We start from the raw sequence: 19,516 nt of genomic DNA on the forward strand, positions 1-19,516 counted from the left end.
CTGTGAACTGTGGTGTTCGTGCTGTGAGTGAGGCCCCCTCTGGCCTGCGGGACGCACTAATCGTCCCTATACCCGCGGTCGAGACGCCTCCCTTCCCCTGCGCGCGCAATGTAAGTGGGCCAGACCTGTGCATGCACATGTGAGCAGATGTTTTGCGGTCGGTGTTTTTTATATATAAATACATTTATTTGCCTTTAATTCAACTCTTTGTATTTTTAACTTAACTGATGATCATACAAGGGCTGTAAAAGCTAATCTGGTTGGCGATCATGATTTATTCGAATTATCTGCGTGATCGTGCAACTGCATGATTGTTATGCTTAATGTTCAGGAAATATTCGTCATACGGGCATGTTATACTTCTGGCTTGATGCGGTGCACGAAACCATGTTCTTCCACATACGCAGCAGTTCTTGCTTCAAAGACTTATATGCTGACGGTGCACGATAGGTATACCTACTGGGTATACCTACCTCATGCATTTACCACATCCATTCGAAAATATGCACTCGGAATTGTCTCCAGTCAATAGTATTAATTACGTGACCGTAATAAATACTAATGATTCAAGAAACTTCCGAATGGATGTGGTGTATGCATTCATTGATTATATAACCCATCAGTATTTCGTTTCTTGTCAGCGCAAGCCTTTGAGCAATAACTGATGCCAGTCATGGTTTTTTGCACCACTTCCAGCCAAAAATAACCTGTCCGTATAGAAAATATTTCCTGAATCAGTATCGTGGCAATTGAAAACGAACGCGAATCGTAAGTTCTTAAAGGAAATAGTTCACTTTTTAACATGGGTTTTGAACTGGAATAGCAGTTCCGTAGCTTGGGCTGAGACGAGCATAAATCAGGAGCTTTTACAGCCCAACGATCACCCTAGGCAAAGATATTCTATTTCTCGTCCCGAAAAAGGTGTCTTGCGTTGAGGATGTGTGCCTTGCATATATTTCCATCCAGTATGAAAAGAGCATGGGTCCCGAAAATTCTTCAGAAACTAGAGAAATTATCTACGAGAACTCTAGAGAAATTCTCGTACTGATCAATTAGGACATTCAGGGGAACATTATCAGATCGAGCAGATCGTCCAAATGCTGGTGGCTGCGATAATTTCTCTGTTTCTGAAGAATTTTCGGGACCCATGCTCTTTTCATACTGGATCGCGTGTGCCTTACAGAAACTGAAAAGTTCTTCCTATATCAAATTATAGAAAAAAAATCTTTTGTTATAAAAAGGTTTTATTTTCTTTGCTGATTATTTTGAACATAAAAAATCATAAATCGTTGCAAAAAAAAATAATTTCGTGAAAGTGAACTATTTCCTTTAAGGCTATCAACGCAAACAAAGCGATTGTAAGGAAGAAAAAGTTCGAACAGAGCGTTAGTACACTTACGTGTTGACAATTTGTAAGCTAGCAATGCCCAGTCAAAGGCTAGTTCATCAACAAACCAGGGGTTGGTGAACCGACAAGGAAACGACTATGCCTATCCAGAAGTTGGTAGGTCCACAAGGCCCAAACTAGCACTCAACAAGGTGACGCCTATGCGAATTGGAACCAAACTTGTAGACAAATTGTTAGTTTGTTGGCCAACAAGCCTGGGGTTGGTGAATCGACAAGGTATCGACAAGGTGACGCCTATGCGAATTGGAACCAAACTTGTAGACAAACTGTTAGTTTGTTGGCCAACAAGCCTGGGGTTGGTGAATCGACAAGGTGACGCCTATGCGAATTGGAACCAAACTTGTAACAAGGAGCCAACTTGTAGATTTGGTTTACAGTGTACCCTCCCGGACATCAATTTTACACATTGTGACCAAAAAATTTTCCAAAGGCTATGATAGGTTGGCCGTAAATGACGTCAGAGTGACGTCATGTTCTGCCGTTTTTGACCCAAAAAAGGGTTTCGCGGGAAGAGCTGTCAGGCCTATAGCTTTGCAAATACAGAAAAATGATAAAGACATAAAAGCTGTAGAATCAACAGGGCTACAAAACTGCTATCTCGGATTTTTGAAATTTTTGGATTTTGACCCCCAAAAATCAAAAAATAAATTTTTTGCATATAATAATCGAAAAATCCAAAAAGTTTTTTGAATTTCGCAAAAACCGGAAAATATGTGATAGTCCTTACCTCCTTCCATCCACATACCAAATTTTAGATCGATACCTCTTTTTTTGGCGAAGTTATAGCGAAAAAACTGTTCAAAATTGATGACGTCAAATTTTCAAACTCAATTTTTAGCAATTCTAGACCCCGTAGCGCAAAACAAAGACCACCATTAGACTCCCCGTGACGAGCTGCATCGAATCAATACCCATTTTATGCAAAACTATCAATTTTAAAATTTGACCTTTTTTGGCCTGACCTTGACCTGACCTTGACCTGAACTTCACCAGAAAGTGACCTAAGCCGTACCTGATAGTCTTATAACCAATACCATTGAGTTGGAAATGAAAAATTGGCCATAAAACATGCATCACACAACCTTAGTAAAGTTTGGCTCATGTGACATGACCTGTGACCCTTGGTGACCTGACCTGTGACCTGACCTGGTATTGTCAGTGACCTCTAATAGTAATATATCTACTAGGCAACTGACGCCCTATCGCTGATTCTCGACAAAATGCGTTTTCCTCGGTGTTATAACGCATTCCCTAGAAGACCCGTGAACGGTGAAACATTTCATCTTTGACCTGACCTGTGACGTCATCGGTGACCCCGAGGTCAATGAAATTTGGTTTTCCTCGACAAATTTGACAGGCCTTTCGAACGCCGTTTGAATTTTGCGGATCCGTCTAGTAGTTTCGGAGATACGAGGGGGGGGGGCAAAAAATAGCCCCCCCCCCACCAGGTCGCGTTATAAACAGACCCCACCTGGGCGCGGGTTAATAGGCGCTAGATCGGAAAAATCCCCACTGTGCATTGGTTAGGCCCTTCCTTGCCCGGGCTGACGCCTGACGGTCACCGCACCCATGGGTAGCCGGTAGGGTAGTGGTGTTCAATTGCAGCTGTCCTTCCGGTGCAACAGTTAAATTGGCCGATTGACCTGTCACATCGGTAAGTGCATTACCGTCACAGCGAGATAGGCTCAACCTATGGGCTCAACTGCTGCGGCGCAACAGTCGGTGATCGAATCCCAATCAGCTCAATGAATCCATCCTTTCATTCCACGGCTTTAGAATGGTCTCAATAGTTCGCTAGCACAATTGAACGCAACAGAACATAACTAGTTTTTTTTTTCTTAATAATTAACGGTCATTTTTAGTCAGCTCATTTGAAGTCAAACGATTACTTTCTCCCGGCACGGGTTTGAAATTTGTCAAGCACTTTTATTTACTCAATGCTGCTCGCAGACGACCTAAAGATACTGGATATAAGAGTCTGCATTTCCCCATGGGCCGGCTAACCAAACTTAAGCTCGCAAGTCGCGTATATTCCGTTATCATCATCATAGTTACTCATGTAGCCAAGAGAGAGAAGGAGACGTGCTTGTATGTTTATTGTTTCAATGTTGCGCGGTAATTTATGACTCACGATGTGTATAACACCGGACATGGACAAACGGTGCCGTCGCGACGCCGGAGGAGGCGATGAGTTTAGTGTTTTCTTTGCGGTGCCTATGAGCAACCCTTGTCTGTGTTACACCAGCCAGTGCAGGTCCGGTCCAAAGGACTACCGGAGGTCAAAGGACAGGAGGCGTTGCGTTAGGTGAGCGTTGTTTGTGGCCTGTGCAATGTGCATTATGTAATTGGTTTAGAAGGCAGAATTGAGAATAGGTTTAAAAGACAAAGCGCCTCACGGCATCTTCAGAGCGAAAACGAAGATTGTCTTCCAAGGAAAATATTAGGTATTTTCATGGAGCTTCTAGCTCTCAAATAACAAAAGGTAGGCAATAACCCTTCTCTCATTTTAGTCGAAAAGATAAAAACAAAAAAAGCGAAATACGGTATCGGGAGCTTTCGGCTTTGTGCCATTATCAATCACTTATCGGTCACCTAACGGTTGATAAAGTCACAAAACCAGGCTCCCGATACTGTGTTACTGTTTTGTTTTACTTTTTTGATTTTTTTTTTCGGTTAATATGAGAGCTTTGTTTTATGCCTTTTATAATTTGTATAATATCTTTAAGTATACTTTTTCGTGGAACCACGCTTCTGATCCACCAGAAAACCATTTCAAGACATTTTTAACTACCTGACTGTTCGAAGCATCTCAGCTCCATCCTAGTGCAGATGAATTTACAGGCGTAGGCAATAGGATAGGTAGGAATGGCATAAGTAGCAAATGATGCATACTAATTAGCTTTTTCGTATGTCGCATTTACAGTGCAATGGCTAAATAAATCATCTATTCCATTCAATATGTCAGGGAACTTGCAGAATGCAGAGTGTTTCAGCTATCGTCACAGAACGTCAGCAGAACTGTTCACTTCAGCCATTTCTTCCCCGGAGCTGCATTCAATTCGCATTCCCCAGTCCCGAACTGCCTCACGTCTCCATGCACACTTCCGTAGTGCCAACCTTCCGCCCGTCCCTGACCTGTGTCTCCGGGGAGGGGGGCGGGTCAGCGGGCGGGGGGGGGGGGGTCTCGTCGGCGCCGGCCGGCCGACTCGCACCGCCGGCGGCTATCACTTGTTGCCGTGCCCCGAGGCGGTGTGGAGGTACCGGCCGACGGCTGAGGTGTGCCCTCGGGCGAGTGACGGAGCGGCGGTCAGGAGAGGGCTGGGCGCGCGGAGGGACCGGCAGACGACCGACTGAGGTGAGTGACAGTGACACGGGGAGTGTGCTGAATGAGGTGTAATTTGGGCAAAATGTTTATCTTTGTTAGATCAAGCTCAACGTATCGTATTCTGTCAATTAGGCATTATAACAATTGAAGGATAAAATGCGACTTTGCCTAAAATTGCGCAACTATTTCTACCATTTTCGAATAATACACGAGAAGAGTGCGTAAAAATTAGACATTGTAAGGTAAGCTCCCTTCTCATACGTGCCATATCACAAATCCAGTAAATAATTTTTAACTGACGATTTAGGTTTCAGCTGTTCGTCACGAGCCCGGTATCACTGGAAGACATGCTTATTGCCTACTATTCTTTACTTTTCACTTATTCATGACATTCTTGACATCCTCTAGGCATCTACACTTAAAATGCGTTCTTTCATTTTGGCTGAGCACGGATGACTTTCGACTGCCATGCAGACAGAAGGCTTTCTTGGAAACTGGTGCCCGCTGAACCGATCTAGAAGGTCTCCAGGTGTGATGGCCGAGATTGGGGCCTTCCCGTGATAATCCAGGCCATCGCAGGTCGGTGCCACGCTTGCTGAAGCGTGCCCGTCCGATGCAGCCGGTCAGCTCTGTTTTAGGCCGGAACGGATGGCTTTGTGGCCTGGCTCGGCTCCATGGATGGGCTGCATCGCACTTTGGTGGCACGTGGTGATGATAGGAACGAGGTCAATCATTGACGGTTTCTGTCTTTGCGAAACGTGTCATCTCGTCGCCTCTAAAGATATTCTGGCTCTCAAGTGTAATATGGCTTTTTCATGATTCATAATTTCACAGTTCTTACTTCCTAGATACCGACGGCTGTCTTGCACTGTCATGCACAGACATGACTGGTTAAAGGCACAGTTTATCGCGTTTGGAAAGTATCAAATGGACTTCATTAAATAGTTAGTGAAGTACAAGAAGTATAATGCATTATTTCACCTTTCACCTTTGTGCTCGATTTTATTATCAAAACATTAAATTAATTTAGCCTCAGACCCGATATAAAGTTACACAGAGATATGCAAATGACTTGGGTCTTGAAGAATGCCATGTTAAGTTCTTGAACAAGTTAGGTCAAACGGTCGCCTTTTCTTTAGCAAGCTCCAGACAATCTAACTCTACAGCTGTTTGAAAAGTCTGACCTTTCTCTGACAAAGAAGCTAACTTTGCTTGTGTTTCACAATAAAGACGTTTCAAAACGGCATTGTGCCCATATCAGAATATACACAAAGCGGTTTAGCGCATAGGAAGTCTTTGCTTTAATCATAAAAATGGCGTGTGCGTTAAAAATTCTGAATTTGTGTTAGACAACGGCAAACTGCAACAGATTTTCGCCGTGGAAAATGCTATCAGCCGTTTTCACGACGGGCTTTTCGGCGAGTGCACCTAATTTGACCAAATCTGCACCTAATCTCTTTTACAGCAAACATCTTTATTTTATGAATTTATTTCAGTGTTTCAACCGATGATACTCTCTGATAATATGACAAAGCAGGCATATAAGCAAATAGTGCAACCCTAGCTGATAGCTACCAAGCGACACACTGAACCTAATTTGACCAAATCTGCACTTAATCTGCACCAGATGTGCACCAAATGTGTACCAGATGGCCGTCGTGAAAACGGCTATCATCGTCCGATCCGTCTCTGCATGCGGACTCGCCCGAGTGGAGCCCCATACGTCTGACACCGATCGGGGACTGATCTCTAGCCGAGCGGCACACGATGAGATGCGGGTCTGACTCCGATCTGCGAGTACAGTGGCTCCGACGAATCGCCGACATCCATCCCGACCCGCTCCCGACTTTGACCGGAAAAGAACGGTGCGCGGGGGCGACGACCTCAAGGATAGAGCCTTTTTAAGACGTCGGTGATTTGTTCGGTTTGATGCAAATGTGATTAGATGGATGCAGTCTACACTGTAATTTGTAAACAAAATTGACAAGTCTTGTGTAATATAACCAATCATCTCTTGGTATGTTTACCAACTGATACTTTTTAAACAAGCCGTTGTCTGGTGCATTGCTTGTCAGGTGACAACTACGAGTCAATAGTTACTATGCACACCAACTTCTCAGTATCCAGACCAACTCTACATTTGTTTCAACGTTTGTTTCTTAACCAATTTTGGAAACTTGTTGCCGCATGGTTAATTAACCGGCGCCTAACTTGTACTGGTCAGCTGGTCAGCATACACATGGTCAGCTGCGCCGGTGACGTCAGACTTGGCGGACCAATCAGCGGTCGCCGTCCGCCGTTAGCGGGCCCCGGCGCGGCGGTTTCGAACCAGAGGGCTGTTCACGGGCCCTGTGTGCGGTCGGACCGCACACAGCCTCCAAGCTCCGCCCACTGCGTCCCTACGTCAGCCTTCCGTCACCGCACACAGCGATCGCTGTGGCCGGTCGGGACTGGCCACAGCGGACCGTCCACCGCACGCAGCCGTGACGTCAGAACCGCCTACCCATCCCCTACCCCCACGCCTGCTGGACGCACCGCACACAGCGCACGCAGCAGTGTGCGGTGCCCGTGAACACCCCTCAGCAGTTGTCGCGCGGCCGCCGTGCAGCCTGGAGCAGCGACGAGGGCTGTTCCAGCATTTGTGCAGTAAAAAGTGAAATCTGTGAACTTTGGTGTTCGTGCTGTGAGTGAGGCCCCTCTGGCCTGCGGGACGCACTAAGCGTGCCTATACCCGCGGTCGAGACGCCTCCCTCCCCCTGCGCGCGCAATGTAAGTGGGCCAGACCTGTGCATGCACATGTGAGCAGATGTTTTGCGGTCGGTGTTTTTTATATATAAATACATTTATTTGCCTTTAATTCAACTCTTTGTATTTTTAACTTAACTGATGGACATATATGGGCTGTAAAAGCTAATCTGGTTGGCGATCATGATTTATTCGAATTAGCTGCGTGATAGTGCAACTGCCATGATTGTTATGGTCAATGTTCAGGAAATATTCGTCATACGGGCATGTTATACTTCTGGCTTGATGCGGTGCACAAAACCATGTTCTTCCACATACGCAGCAGTTCTTGCTTCAAAGACTTATATGCTGACGGTGCACGAATGGTATACCTACTGGGTATACCTACCTCATGCATTTACCACATCCATTCGAAAATATGCACTCGGAATTGTCTCCAGTCAATAGTATTAATTACGTGACCGTAATAAATACTAATGATTCCAGAAACTTCCGAATGGATGTGGTGTATGCATTCATCGATTATATAACCCATCAGTATTTCGTTTCTTGTCAGCGCAAGCCTTTGAGCAATAACTGATGCCAGTCATGGTTTTGTGCACCACTTCCAGCCAAAAAATAACCTGTTCGTATAGAAAATATTTCCTGAATCAGTATCGTGGCAATTGAAAACAAACGCGAATCGTAAGTTCTTAAGGTTATCAACGCAAACAAAGCGATTGTAATGAAGAACAAGTTCGAACAGAGCCGGTTAGTACACTTACTTGTTGACAACTTGTAAGCTAGCAATGCCCAGTCAAAGGCTAGTTCATCAACAAACCAGGGGTTGGTGAACCGACAAGGAAACGACTATGCCTATCCAGAAGTTGGTAGGTCCACAAGGCCCAGACTAGTACTCAACAAGGTGACGCCTATGCGAATTGGAACCAAACTTGTAGACAAACTGTTAGTTTGTTGGCCAACAAGCCTGGGGTTGGTGAATCGACAAGGTATCGACAAGGTGACGCCTATGCGAATTGGAACCAAACTTGTAGACAAACTGTTAGTTTGCTGGCCAACAAGCCTGGGGCTGGTGAATCGACAAGGTATCGACAAGGTGACGCCTATGCGAATTGGAACCAAACTTGTAACAAGGAGCCAACTTGTAGATTTGGTTTACAGTGTACAGGCTACTCGTGACATTGCGTATGTTATTTTTTACATGGTTACACCACCCAGTATTTATTAGTGGTGTCAATCGGAACTTTGAATCTTCGGAATTCCGATTTTGTCCAATGTCCAATTCGGAATTCGGTTGGACAATGACAGCAGGCTTTGGACAACTTAGGATAATCGGTTGCTACACCTCAACATTTTTATAAAGTAATGGTGTTTAACATTGATTGGCTATCAGAAAGCTCAGCTTTCGATATGATTACCACTTTTGAGCTGGTAACCATAGGCGGCGGAACGGGGGGGGCACCGGGGCACCGTGCCCCCCCTTGAATTCTGCAAGGGGGGCACCAATAGCAAGGTGCCCCCCCTTAAATTTGATGTATTAATTAGTACCAGGGGCGGATTCGGGAAAACTCCAAGGGGAGGGTCATGAATCGAAGTGGTGCCCCTACCTATGCCCAAAATTAAAACCTCAACGGATTTCGGCCATTTAATTTTGGTGGTGCCCTATTTTCAGTTTTTTTTATTTTCTTTATTTTTGGTTAGTCATGTGATGACTGGTGCCCCTGCTAGGCCGGTGGTGCCCCTGGAAAGGCTGTGGTACCTACCTACCCTGCCCCCTGACAAGCCTTCGGTGGGCCCTGGCATGACTTAGATGCCCATGGGCCCTGACAGGCCTGTGGTGTCCTTGCTAGGCCTGTGGTGTCCCTGGGCCTTGGCAGGTTTGTGGTGCCCCTGTTAGAACGCAGGTGCCCTTGACAGGTTTGTGGTGCCTCTGACAATCCTAAATTGCCAACGACAGGCTTGTGGTGCCCTTGACAGGCCCATGGTGCCCTTGCGAGGCCGGTGGTTCCCCTGCGAAGCCGATAGTGCCCCTGGCAGGCCTGTGGTGCCCCTGGAAGACCTGTAGTGCTTTTGCTAGGCCGATGGTGCTCCTGACAGGCCCGTGGTGCCCCTGCTAGGCCTGTGGCATCCCTGGCGAGCCTGTGGTGCCCCTGTCGGCTGTCAGGCCTGTGGTGCTCCTGGCAGGCATGTGGTGACCCCAGGCCCTAAGTCATGACCCATGTGACCTCCACCCTGGGATTCGCCACTGATTAGTACTGCGATGGCTTCTTGGGAATTATACATGTAGGATAAATGGAATTTATCAAACGACAATAAGGAAGAGACAAACACATAGGTACTTGAGGATCAGCTTAAAGTTAACCACACATACGGGCAGGGGTGTAATTTTCCTAAAATGATTGTGGGTGCCCAGCTGTAGGGGCGCCCGGCGCCAGGCCGTTTTGGGGCGCGATAGATATTCTTTATGTGGGAGCCTAAATTAACACCGAATTTGATAACATTGCTAGCCGAATGGCGCTTCAAGTGACGTGTCTGACAAGCAAATACACGCTTAAAAGTGGAAACTGACCGGAAGGACGTAAAAAAGATGTAGAGAGGCGTCATCCAGTAGGAGGGGCACCAAATGTGGAGGCACCAGACGGTTACGACTTACGAGGGCGCCGTGAGACGATGAAAAGGGCGCCATTCTCTTAGGAGGGCGCCGAGTGATTGAAAACGCTATGTGGTCCGGGGGCGCTAAAAGGCCAGAAGGGCGCCGCACAGTCAGTAGTGCTACGTTGGTGGGGACGTAGGGGCGCCAGATGGTTACGAGGACGCCTTGAGATCATGAAAAGGGCGCCATTCTCGTAAAAGGGTGCCGAGTGATTGAAAACGCTATATCGACACCTTTTTTTTAAACCCCACATCTGCTCTCCCGTGAATTTCCGGGAGGCACGAAATATCTCCTTTTAAAAGTGTCCAATCGTCCGATCCTGGTCAAATATGTGTGTTCGTAGGCCTGTTCTGGCATTGCTTTATCTGCCAAGACAGACAAACTTGAGAAAAATCGAGTGGTTGTACTTTTTTTGAAGGTCTCTAACCAACTTGTCTGAAATTCACCGGAGAACAAATGTGGGGTCTAAAAAAAGGTGTCGATATGTGGTTCAGGGGCGCTGAGAGGCCAGAAGGGCGCCGAACAGTCGAGGGATGCACGGTGAACAGAGACCTAAGGACGCGAGATGGTCAGGAGGGCGCCGTTAGACCATGAGAATGGCGCGGTGCTGTCAAAAGTGCGCCATTCTCCCAGAAGGGCGCCGAGTGATTAAAAACGCTATATTATCCATGAACGCGAGACGGTCAGGAGGACGCCGTTAGAGCATGCGAAGGGCAACGTGCTCTCGAAAGGACGCTTGCAGTCTTGTAAAAGACTTGTGGGTGCATTTTCATCATTGTGGGGGCATAATTCAGGATTGTGGGTGCATATGCCCCCACAAAGAGATATAAAATTACACCCCTGCATACGGGGGTGAACTGCCATTTTCGTTTAGTAAAAAAAATAAAATAAAAAAAAAATCTTCGTGTCAGGGCTGTGACGAAAAATAAGTGGCCTAAATCCGATGAGAAAACAGGATTTGGGGGTACCCTAGGTTTGGCTCCTTGAGCCATGGTGCCCCCCCTTGTCTCAAATCGTTCCGCCGCCTATGCTGGTAACGATAGATTAAAAGCAAATTAAATAACGGTGTTGAGTGTAAACTATTGCGTAGATGTCGGACATCTTTGGACAAATGGCTGGCTTGGATATTTTTGGACGGACAGTCTTCGTAAGTATTGGACATTGGACGGACATTGGACATACGTTTTCTGAAATTGACATCACTACAGCATTTTAGGCGCAATTTCAAAAAGTTAAAGACCAAATTCAAAACGTTCACGTGCATTTTGAATGTAAACTTTTTGAATTTGGTCTTTAAATTTTTGAAATTGCGCCTAAAAAGGTGCGCCTAAATTGAATTAAATTGCGCCTAAAAACCTGTATTCTTAATATCCACAGAGTTCAACGTTTAATGATCTCCCGAGCTGGCTCTCATCGTTTTCACTCAGTTTTTTAAGCGAACAACTGAGCCTAAAGCACGTGCTCTCTGCTCAGCGCCGGCCGCGCCCAGCCTGGGGCAGAGATTCGCGCGCTGACGCCGCACCCCTGGTCCGATTGCGCCCATCTTTTGATACGATGGTCCGCCCCACCCAAAGTTTGTGGTCACCAAATTTCACGTCGATACGCGGCGCCGTTCCGGCGCAAGAAGACACATACGGCTGACACACACACAGACAACTTATAATTTATTAAGTAGTATTATAATTTATTAAGTAGTATTAAGTAGTATGTAGTATTTATGTCCGTTTGACGTTGACATATTTATTTGTTCTTAAATTAACGAACTAATGATAGATAGCTGTTGCTATGTTTATCCGGTGATTGACGAATCCTTTGAAAGCTTTTAGGGCGAACAGTATTATTTAGTAATGTAGTGGCGATATTGGCAGCAATTAAGTAGAGCTCTTCTCATCGATCACATGTAAACGCACTTAAGTGCTAGGTATATACTCCACTACCAGATCTGCGAGCTCAGTAGGAGGGTGAGCATGATGTCAATTTTGCTGAGTGCCGAGGTGCTTGACTTTCTGGACTTCTAAGTAATTAACTGTGACCTCCATTGGTTTTAAATGACCACAATACAAAGTTAAATTGAGCAGCTCAGTTCCATTGTGCCCACTTAGCGCTGCCATGTGACTTTTTGCCACGGGTTCAGTGCCGCGGGCTCCGTTTAACAATTCGTTGAGAAGAAGGGGAAGGGCGGGAGTCAGCTACTCCTAAGATTGCCCGGTCAAGCAGAGGTCGAGCGTTGAAAGATGGTTTCAAATGGAGTTTGCTTATTTTTTTTCTTGCACCGAAAGACATTTAGTTCACCGAGGGTGCTCCGTTTTTATAAAACAAGGCAGGGGGGGGGACGTTTATACACCTGTATCTAATGCATGCGGATTGCCGGTCCTGTGGCGCCTATAGCGACAAGCGGTAAGCTATGTTCGAAAGAGCATCAAAATTCCTGGGGAAAAGCTTGATAACTTCTAGGTTAGGTTAAATGTCCGGTCATCATCGGTAATTAACCCGCGCACCGACGGGGGGGGGGGGCGGATATCCGCCCCCCTGAGGTTTTTCGCGAATAGCGGGAAAACCGAATTTGGTATGACTATAACCTCATCAATTTTACACATGGTGTGCAAGTTTGAACTTCCTACCTTTTAAGGTCAGGTCACCAGGTCACTTTGAATGACCCAACCTCAAGTCACTTTTTTGCAACTTTGTCACCGTGCCACAGCTACAGTAGATGTCGGAGGCCTTTGAAAGTCGCAGGATATTATTAGGTCATCAGTAGCTACAATTTGTTTATCTCGGAATTTTGATATCGGTGACCTAAGGTCAGGTCAATTTCGCGACCTCCCCATTATAAGTCAATGGGGGAAAAATAAACTCCCTGTTTTACCACTAAAACGGGTCGGAATGGCCCCATATACTTTACATGACTTCATATACGATCAACCTTCACTACCTTGAGGTCTGTTTGGCTGTTGGGCAGCTGTGAGGTCATGTGACGTCATCAAAGGTCACCAAAGGTTTTTTTGCCAATAACTCCGTACAGGAACAAGATACAGACGCGTGGATGGTCTCATTGTGTTCAGCTCGTCAAGACGCATCGAATGATATACATGATGACCTCGAGGTCACGTGACCTGAGGTCAACCTTTGACCTTGACCTTTCGAGGTCAACATATATATCATTCGATGCGGATTGACAAGAGGATCACGATGATGCCCTTAGTTTGTTCCTATCTTGACTAATTCGAAAGTTATTCGAGAAAAACTCTCTCCATATCTAGCGCCGCTATTTTGACTTTTTCGACCCCTGTGACGTCATCTTTGACCTGACCTGAAAATGACCTCAGTAAAAATTGTAGATCTTGGCCGTGCGTATCCGATGCCGTTTACCGCTTGTCGCTATCTTGCTTCGTTCTCGAGATCTCAGGGGGGGGGGGCGGTCATCCGCCCCCCCCCCCCCCCGTCGGTGCGAAGTTGGCGCAGACCCCCGTCGGTGCGCGGGTTAAATGCCAAGCTGTCCATATTTTATTATTCTTGTACTTACAAAGTGTTTTATTTAATACAGCTTGAACTAATGCAGCGAAAGGTCCGCGAAGTTGCGTCTTCATAGATTGTTTGGCTTGGAAATTGGAATTATGGGACTTCCCTGCAGCGCTGCTCGCTTGTGCGTTCCAAGCATGGCTGTTGAATACGACGGAGATACGGACCCTGCCGGCAATCTGACGGCTGTGCTCTTACAGCTGACGGGCTGACGGTCGTGTTCAGTCGTGCTCGGGCAGCCGCTGACAGCGACTGACGAGACCGATCGGCAGCCAACTGGCCGGACCGCGTGCCCGCCAACACCGCACCTCCATCAGCGACGGGAACACGAACGACCGGGGCAACTCTAAACAGTCGCGCTCAGCCGCCTCCGCTTTCGTGGCCGGGGAAATGAGACGCGTCCGGTCGCCGGCGTCGACTTTTCCACTAACGTGTCCGCCTGACAGCTAGAGCGTTGCGTGTTTGGCTTGCTGCAGACTCGGATCTGACGGAACGTCGACACGCCGTCGCCGGTCGCCGTCCCTCCCGAGGTCACCGAGCCACCGGCTCGCGCTGTGTCAGACACCCTGATTGGACATTGACGACCGCAAACAGGCTGCCTTATTGCGTGTGTCGGCGTTGGGTCAGCAGTTAATTTCCTACATACACACGGGACACACACACGCGCACACATCGCGACATTTAAGGTACACATGGGTATGTAGACGTAGCATCCCAAGTAATTTTCTGGGTGTTTATACATTTCTTTGTATTTTTGGCTATTATTTTCATAGCATGGCTTTTTATCTTTTGGAACTCGTTTTTCATGTTATTCAGTAAACCTTTTGTGTATCGTTGCATACCCGTGGTAACCGAAGGCACTCTTCAAGGCGTTCCCATGCTGATATTGGCCCGAGTCTAGCTTGTCTGGCGTTAAAGCCCTGCCGCTGTGGCTGAGCTGATGTTGCGATAGCAAATTTACGCTGCCAGGAGCCGGCTTTCGGCGAGCCGAGAGCTTGGAGTGTGTTTTGTAGCATCTGCAGAGTGCCTCGAGTGATATATGCACCGGTGGAAATCAGCTCCTGTGTGCTGTTGTTGACCAAATGTCAGCCACAGTAATATGGGCCGTCGGTACCGGACCTGCTGAAACGTGATGCGAATCTCGCCATTGAAGCTGTCTGCACACTGCCCTCGCAGTCGCGCCTGATTTAGACGACAGAATAAAACGAATCCGGCATAAGTGGAAAAAATCGACGAAAATCCATTAACGCCGAATAATGTGATTTGGACTACAAAAGAAGCAGCGAGATTGCTTGTTAGGAATTGATAATGGATAATGAACGAACACATTGCGAAAGAAGGCATAAGCATAAGACGTTTTCTTGAACGCGACCGACAGTTCTATGACTCTGGTTCCTTTCACAAATTCTCCTCTTACATCCTGAAATGCTAGCATAAATTTTATAAAAATAACTTATTGAAAATCCGTGACGCGACATATGATTTGGTTGACATCAAGGTCACCATTACGGCACTGGACTGATTAAAATTGGAATCGTTTACACTTAATACTTAATTGCTCTGACGGGGCTTAACAAACACTGACAGCCCCAGTCTTGGCTGACAAAGGGGAGGGGCAATCATCAACCGAACGATGGACAAGTTAGCATAGTTCCTTATTACGTGGGCGCTATGTTGAAATTGCGTTAAGATCTGGCAGTGCACTGCCATGGGGACACCGACTCCCAGGTCTGAAGAAAGAAAAAATGACATGATGTTCGCGACTTGTGTCTCTAACCGGGTCTTTGTCTTTATTCTACCTGTCCACCGTCATAGCATGCAACCTACCACCTGTTTCTTAACTCTCCCGTAAATTTACGCCGACAGTTTGTCAGGATAGGCTGTGCGTATTTTGATAGCGACGGGCCGCGTGCGTCAGCCATAGCAGTTCGTGATGACGTCACTAGTTTTGCCAATCTGACGCCCGTCTTTGCCAAAGTCAGCGATCGGGGCAGTGATGTTCCGGTCGTTGCGCCGCGCTGGGCTCACTGTCGCTCGTTATGACGCTGCGAAAGATCTGCTGGTTTGGATCACCGATCATGGATGACATGTTCCCTGAATTATCTGACGCTCTCATCTGGTACAAAATCACGTTGTGACCAAGGTTGTGACATTTTACTCATTGCTTTCTGTTTTTTTTTTTTTTTTTTTAATGCCCGTGGCTTGTCTTTCTTGGCCTTTTGTTTCTTTGTTATACACTTGATGCTCATATTTTGTTTTATAGCTTAAGTTGTGCCATATATTGATCACTTATTGTCTGAGAGTAGCTGTAAAACGGTAGTTCCCGCATCAAACTATTGAGCAAAAAGCGTCCAAATGCTTAGTCCTGTGGTTATTGCTTCTTCTGAAGCATAGACCACTATATATCTGTATATAGTGGTCTATGTCTGAAGCTATGCAATTCGTAAAAACAGAGATAAGGACTGTTTCACATATGTAATTAGTGGTTTCCGAATGATACTAACATCATCTAAACCTCTGTCAGAGATGTGGGTTTAATTACTTTGAGAAATCGGCCTTTTTACGTGTGCTTTTTGCTCTCTCTGAGAGTGCTGAGAGAATGTAAGACTGTTGAAAAGGACGCGGACGACATCTCTGCTGCTCGACGAGTTCCAAGAACTGGATACGAGTCCGATTGTTCTACGACATGGGCAAATGTCACATATCTTGACATGGGTAGGACGTGCGCACGGAAAGTTGTTATCAAACGTCAGACCCAGACACATCGCCAGACGCTGTATTGTGCAGGGGAAGGACTTTTGTGCGACATACGCCTACGACATAATGCATGTTATTTAATTAAATCCAGCCTCTTATTATTCTATTGAAAGTGGATTACGTGCACACTTACGAACATGTGTGTACCGCACCGTCCTTTGTGCTCCAATTGATTAGATTGCGACTTAGCTAGGTGCAGAAAAGTACAAAGAGTTATGTAATAGCAACTGTTTTCCTGACTGACAATCGTCGATGCGTACTTGTAGCAACCCCGAAGCATACACGATTCACGTCTTTCACGAACAATGACATTATATCAAAGGTTACGTTATCAATATCAAAGGACATTATATCAAAGGCTGCGAGTAGCACAATTATTGTAGCGCTACGAGTTTAAAACAACAGCGCCAAAGGAGCTTGAGACAAGGCTAAAAGTTAAAGTGTTTGTTTTTAACCCTCGCCGGCACAGGCCATTTTGCGCCCTTTTACGGCACGGGGGGGGGGGGGGTACGACCCCCCTCACGTTTGGCCCGTGATCGAGCTAGAGCTTCGCGGAAAAAAACGTACGTGCTGCCCGTGACGAGAGGAAGCCGATGTTACCCAAATTTAAGGTCCTAAGTCATCGGTTGACTTTCCAGGTCAGGTCAATGACCCAAAAGTCGGGAAAATCGGGACCTGTTAGTGCAGCCTTTTATGTACACTGTACAGACCATCGCAACTTTGCTCTATGTTGTAAGCAGGGCTGCGGAGTCGATGGATTTTCGGCGACTCCGACTCCGACTCCGACTCCGGCTTTCAAAAACCAGCTCCGACTCCGACTCCGACTCCGGGCAGAATTGTCGACTCCGACCGACTCCAACTCCCGACTCCGACTCCGCAGACCTAGCAGGGCTGCGGAGTCGACAGATTTTCGGTGACTCCGACTCCGACTCCGGCTCGGGTTTCTAAAATCGACTCCGACTCCGACTCAAACTCCGGTCACAACTGTCGACTCCGACCGACTCAAACTCCGGTCACAACTGTCGACTCCGACCGACTCCGACTCCGACTCCGACTCCGACTCCGCAGCCCTGGTTGTAAGTAAGACATATATGTTTTGGATTTTCTTTTCTAGCAAACTGTGCTACTTTTAAGGTTCGAATCTGCACCGGAATAAAAGCGCTACTACTTTGCGCCTCGCAACAACTTCTCAGGGAACGCACGGCCGACCAAAGTGGTATCGGTGCTTCCATTTCTTCACTGCGGCAACTAACCTTCGATCGATACTCAGGCTTTCATTTCTTGCTCGGTTCGCGTTGGCTGGATGGAATGACTCATCGGAAATGTGTTCAAGCGATTGAACTTGGCCTACACATGTGCCGATATTTGTGTTTTTCACAAAGATGTAATATTGCTGTCCGTTAAATGTTTCTTATATTCTTTGAAGCCTTTTCGACGGTCAATGAGTCGTGCCCTGGGTAACATTGAGCGGCGATGTTTTTAGGCTGAATGAAGCAACAGTCCCACACGGAAAAGGCAGGTCCAACCAATCAAACACAATGCGTTCTCAATTCGTAACTCTTTTTAACTTCCATTGCGAAATATACGTTGGCGACCACGTCTAACCGGAGCTTGTATTTCAGGCTCGGAGCTGGATCAATGGTGGCCTCTGCTGACCTCCGGTGACCTCTGGTGACCTCTGCTGACCTCTCTACGCCCAGCAATGGACATGGACGCCCTGTTCTCGCGTTATCTGGCGCGGCTGAGACTGACGCTGTTCGTCACCTACCAGGGTGTCACCGGCGCCTCCATGCTCAGCTGCGTCCTGCTGCTCCACACACAGGTACAGTGACGTCATCAGTGTATCCTGATCCACACACAGGTACAGTGACGTCATCAGTGTATCCCGATCCACACACAGGTACAGTGACGTCATCAGTGTATCCTGATCCACACACAGTTACAGTGACGTCATCAGTGTATCCTGATCCACACACAGGTATAGTGACGTCATCAGTGTATCCTGATCCACACACAGGTACAGTGACGTCAGCAGTGTATCCTGATCCACACACAGGTACAGTGACGTCATCAGTGTTTTTTTGTTTTACACACATATACGGTGACGTCATCAGTGCATTATAACACATACAGTACCAGGTATGGTGACGTCATCAGTAACTGATCCACATCCAGAAAAGTGACGTCACCAGTGAACTCTGATTCACACACGGATATGGTAACGTGATCAATTATTCTGATCCACACACAGCAAATGTTACGTCATCAGTGTCTTGTAACAAATACATACACAGTGATGACATATTGACATTAGTTTACTTTGATCCACACACCGGTTACCGGTAGAGACGAGTGCATGTAGCGGTTGATGTATCTGTTTTGCCGCTCAGTCTTGGCAAGACCTGCAGGACTTGCCATTGCAGTATAGGTATGATGCCTACACACATGCACATATACCATGCATGCACGCTATTCACCATGTGTCTTTGTGTCTCAGCCGCAGGTAAACAGTGGCTTGAACGGTGACCTGGCATTGATTTGGGATACTCGCTAATTGAGCGCTGAATCATTGAAAAGTGTTTGTGGCCGTGAGTGACAGCAGATCGATCCGGGTTGTTTGCAAATGCAAAGGACATTCTGAAGGAACGTTGTAGACGTGACATTGGGACACCATTAGTACGTTGGAGAGTATATTGATGTGTTAAATCTATTTATATCTGCAATGTTTTCTGTACTTGTATTTTCAGTGCAAAGAAAACTTACGGGCTTTGGTTGGTGGCTTTCATACGATAATACCTATACTCTACTACACGATACCCGTTACGATATATACCTATATTAGCTATAGGTTATAGCACTGCAGACGAGCTGAATACGGGCTCCTTCAATTTGGTTTGTCGTAGCGCTCGTGCGTGTAGATACTGAAACGGTCCTTTGAACGAGGCGTACTTATTTGCCTTAATTCCAGTAAGGACGGAACACAGTGCCTATTCCACCCCAGTGTCTAACCCCAGAACTATAAATAGCTGTTTATCAATTATAGTAACAAGCATAGACCATGGAGAACAAAAGATATGTCACGAAAGGAAACCTGAACTAATATTTATTT

At 46.5% G+C, this 19,516-nt stretch overlaps 1 protein-coding gene across 1 annotated transcript in view; it reads left to right on the forward strand.

Moving 5' to 3' along the window:
• The first annotated feature begins 4,650 nt into the window (after positions 1–4,650).
• The window catches only part of LOC122394512 (adenylate cyclase type 2-like), an 84,691-nt gene continuing 69,825 nt past the window's right edge, over positions 4,651–19,516 (forward strand). The window contains exons 1-2 of the mRNA XM_043391423.1: positions 4,651–4,763; positions 18,030–18,229. Of these exons, the coding sequence (XP_043247358.1) occupies positions 18,110–18,229 (120 nt within the window). The 5' untranslated portion in view covers positions 4,651–4,763; positions 18,030–18,109. The remainder of the gene's footprint in view (positions 4,764–18,029; positions 18,230–19,516) is intronic.

The sequence above is a fragment of the Amphibalanus amphitrite genome, unplaced genomic scaffold (assembly GCF_019059575.1).
Source record: "Amphibalanus amphitrite isolate SeventyFive unplaced genomic scaffold, NRLGWU_Aamphi_draft 000596F_arrow, whole genome shotgun sequence".
Taxonomy (NCBI): Eukaryota; Metazoa; Arthropoda; class Thecostraca; order Balanomorpha; family Balanidae; genus Amphibalanus; species Amphibalanus amphitrite.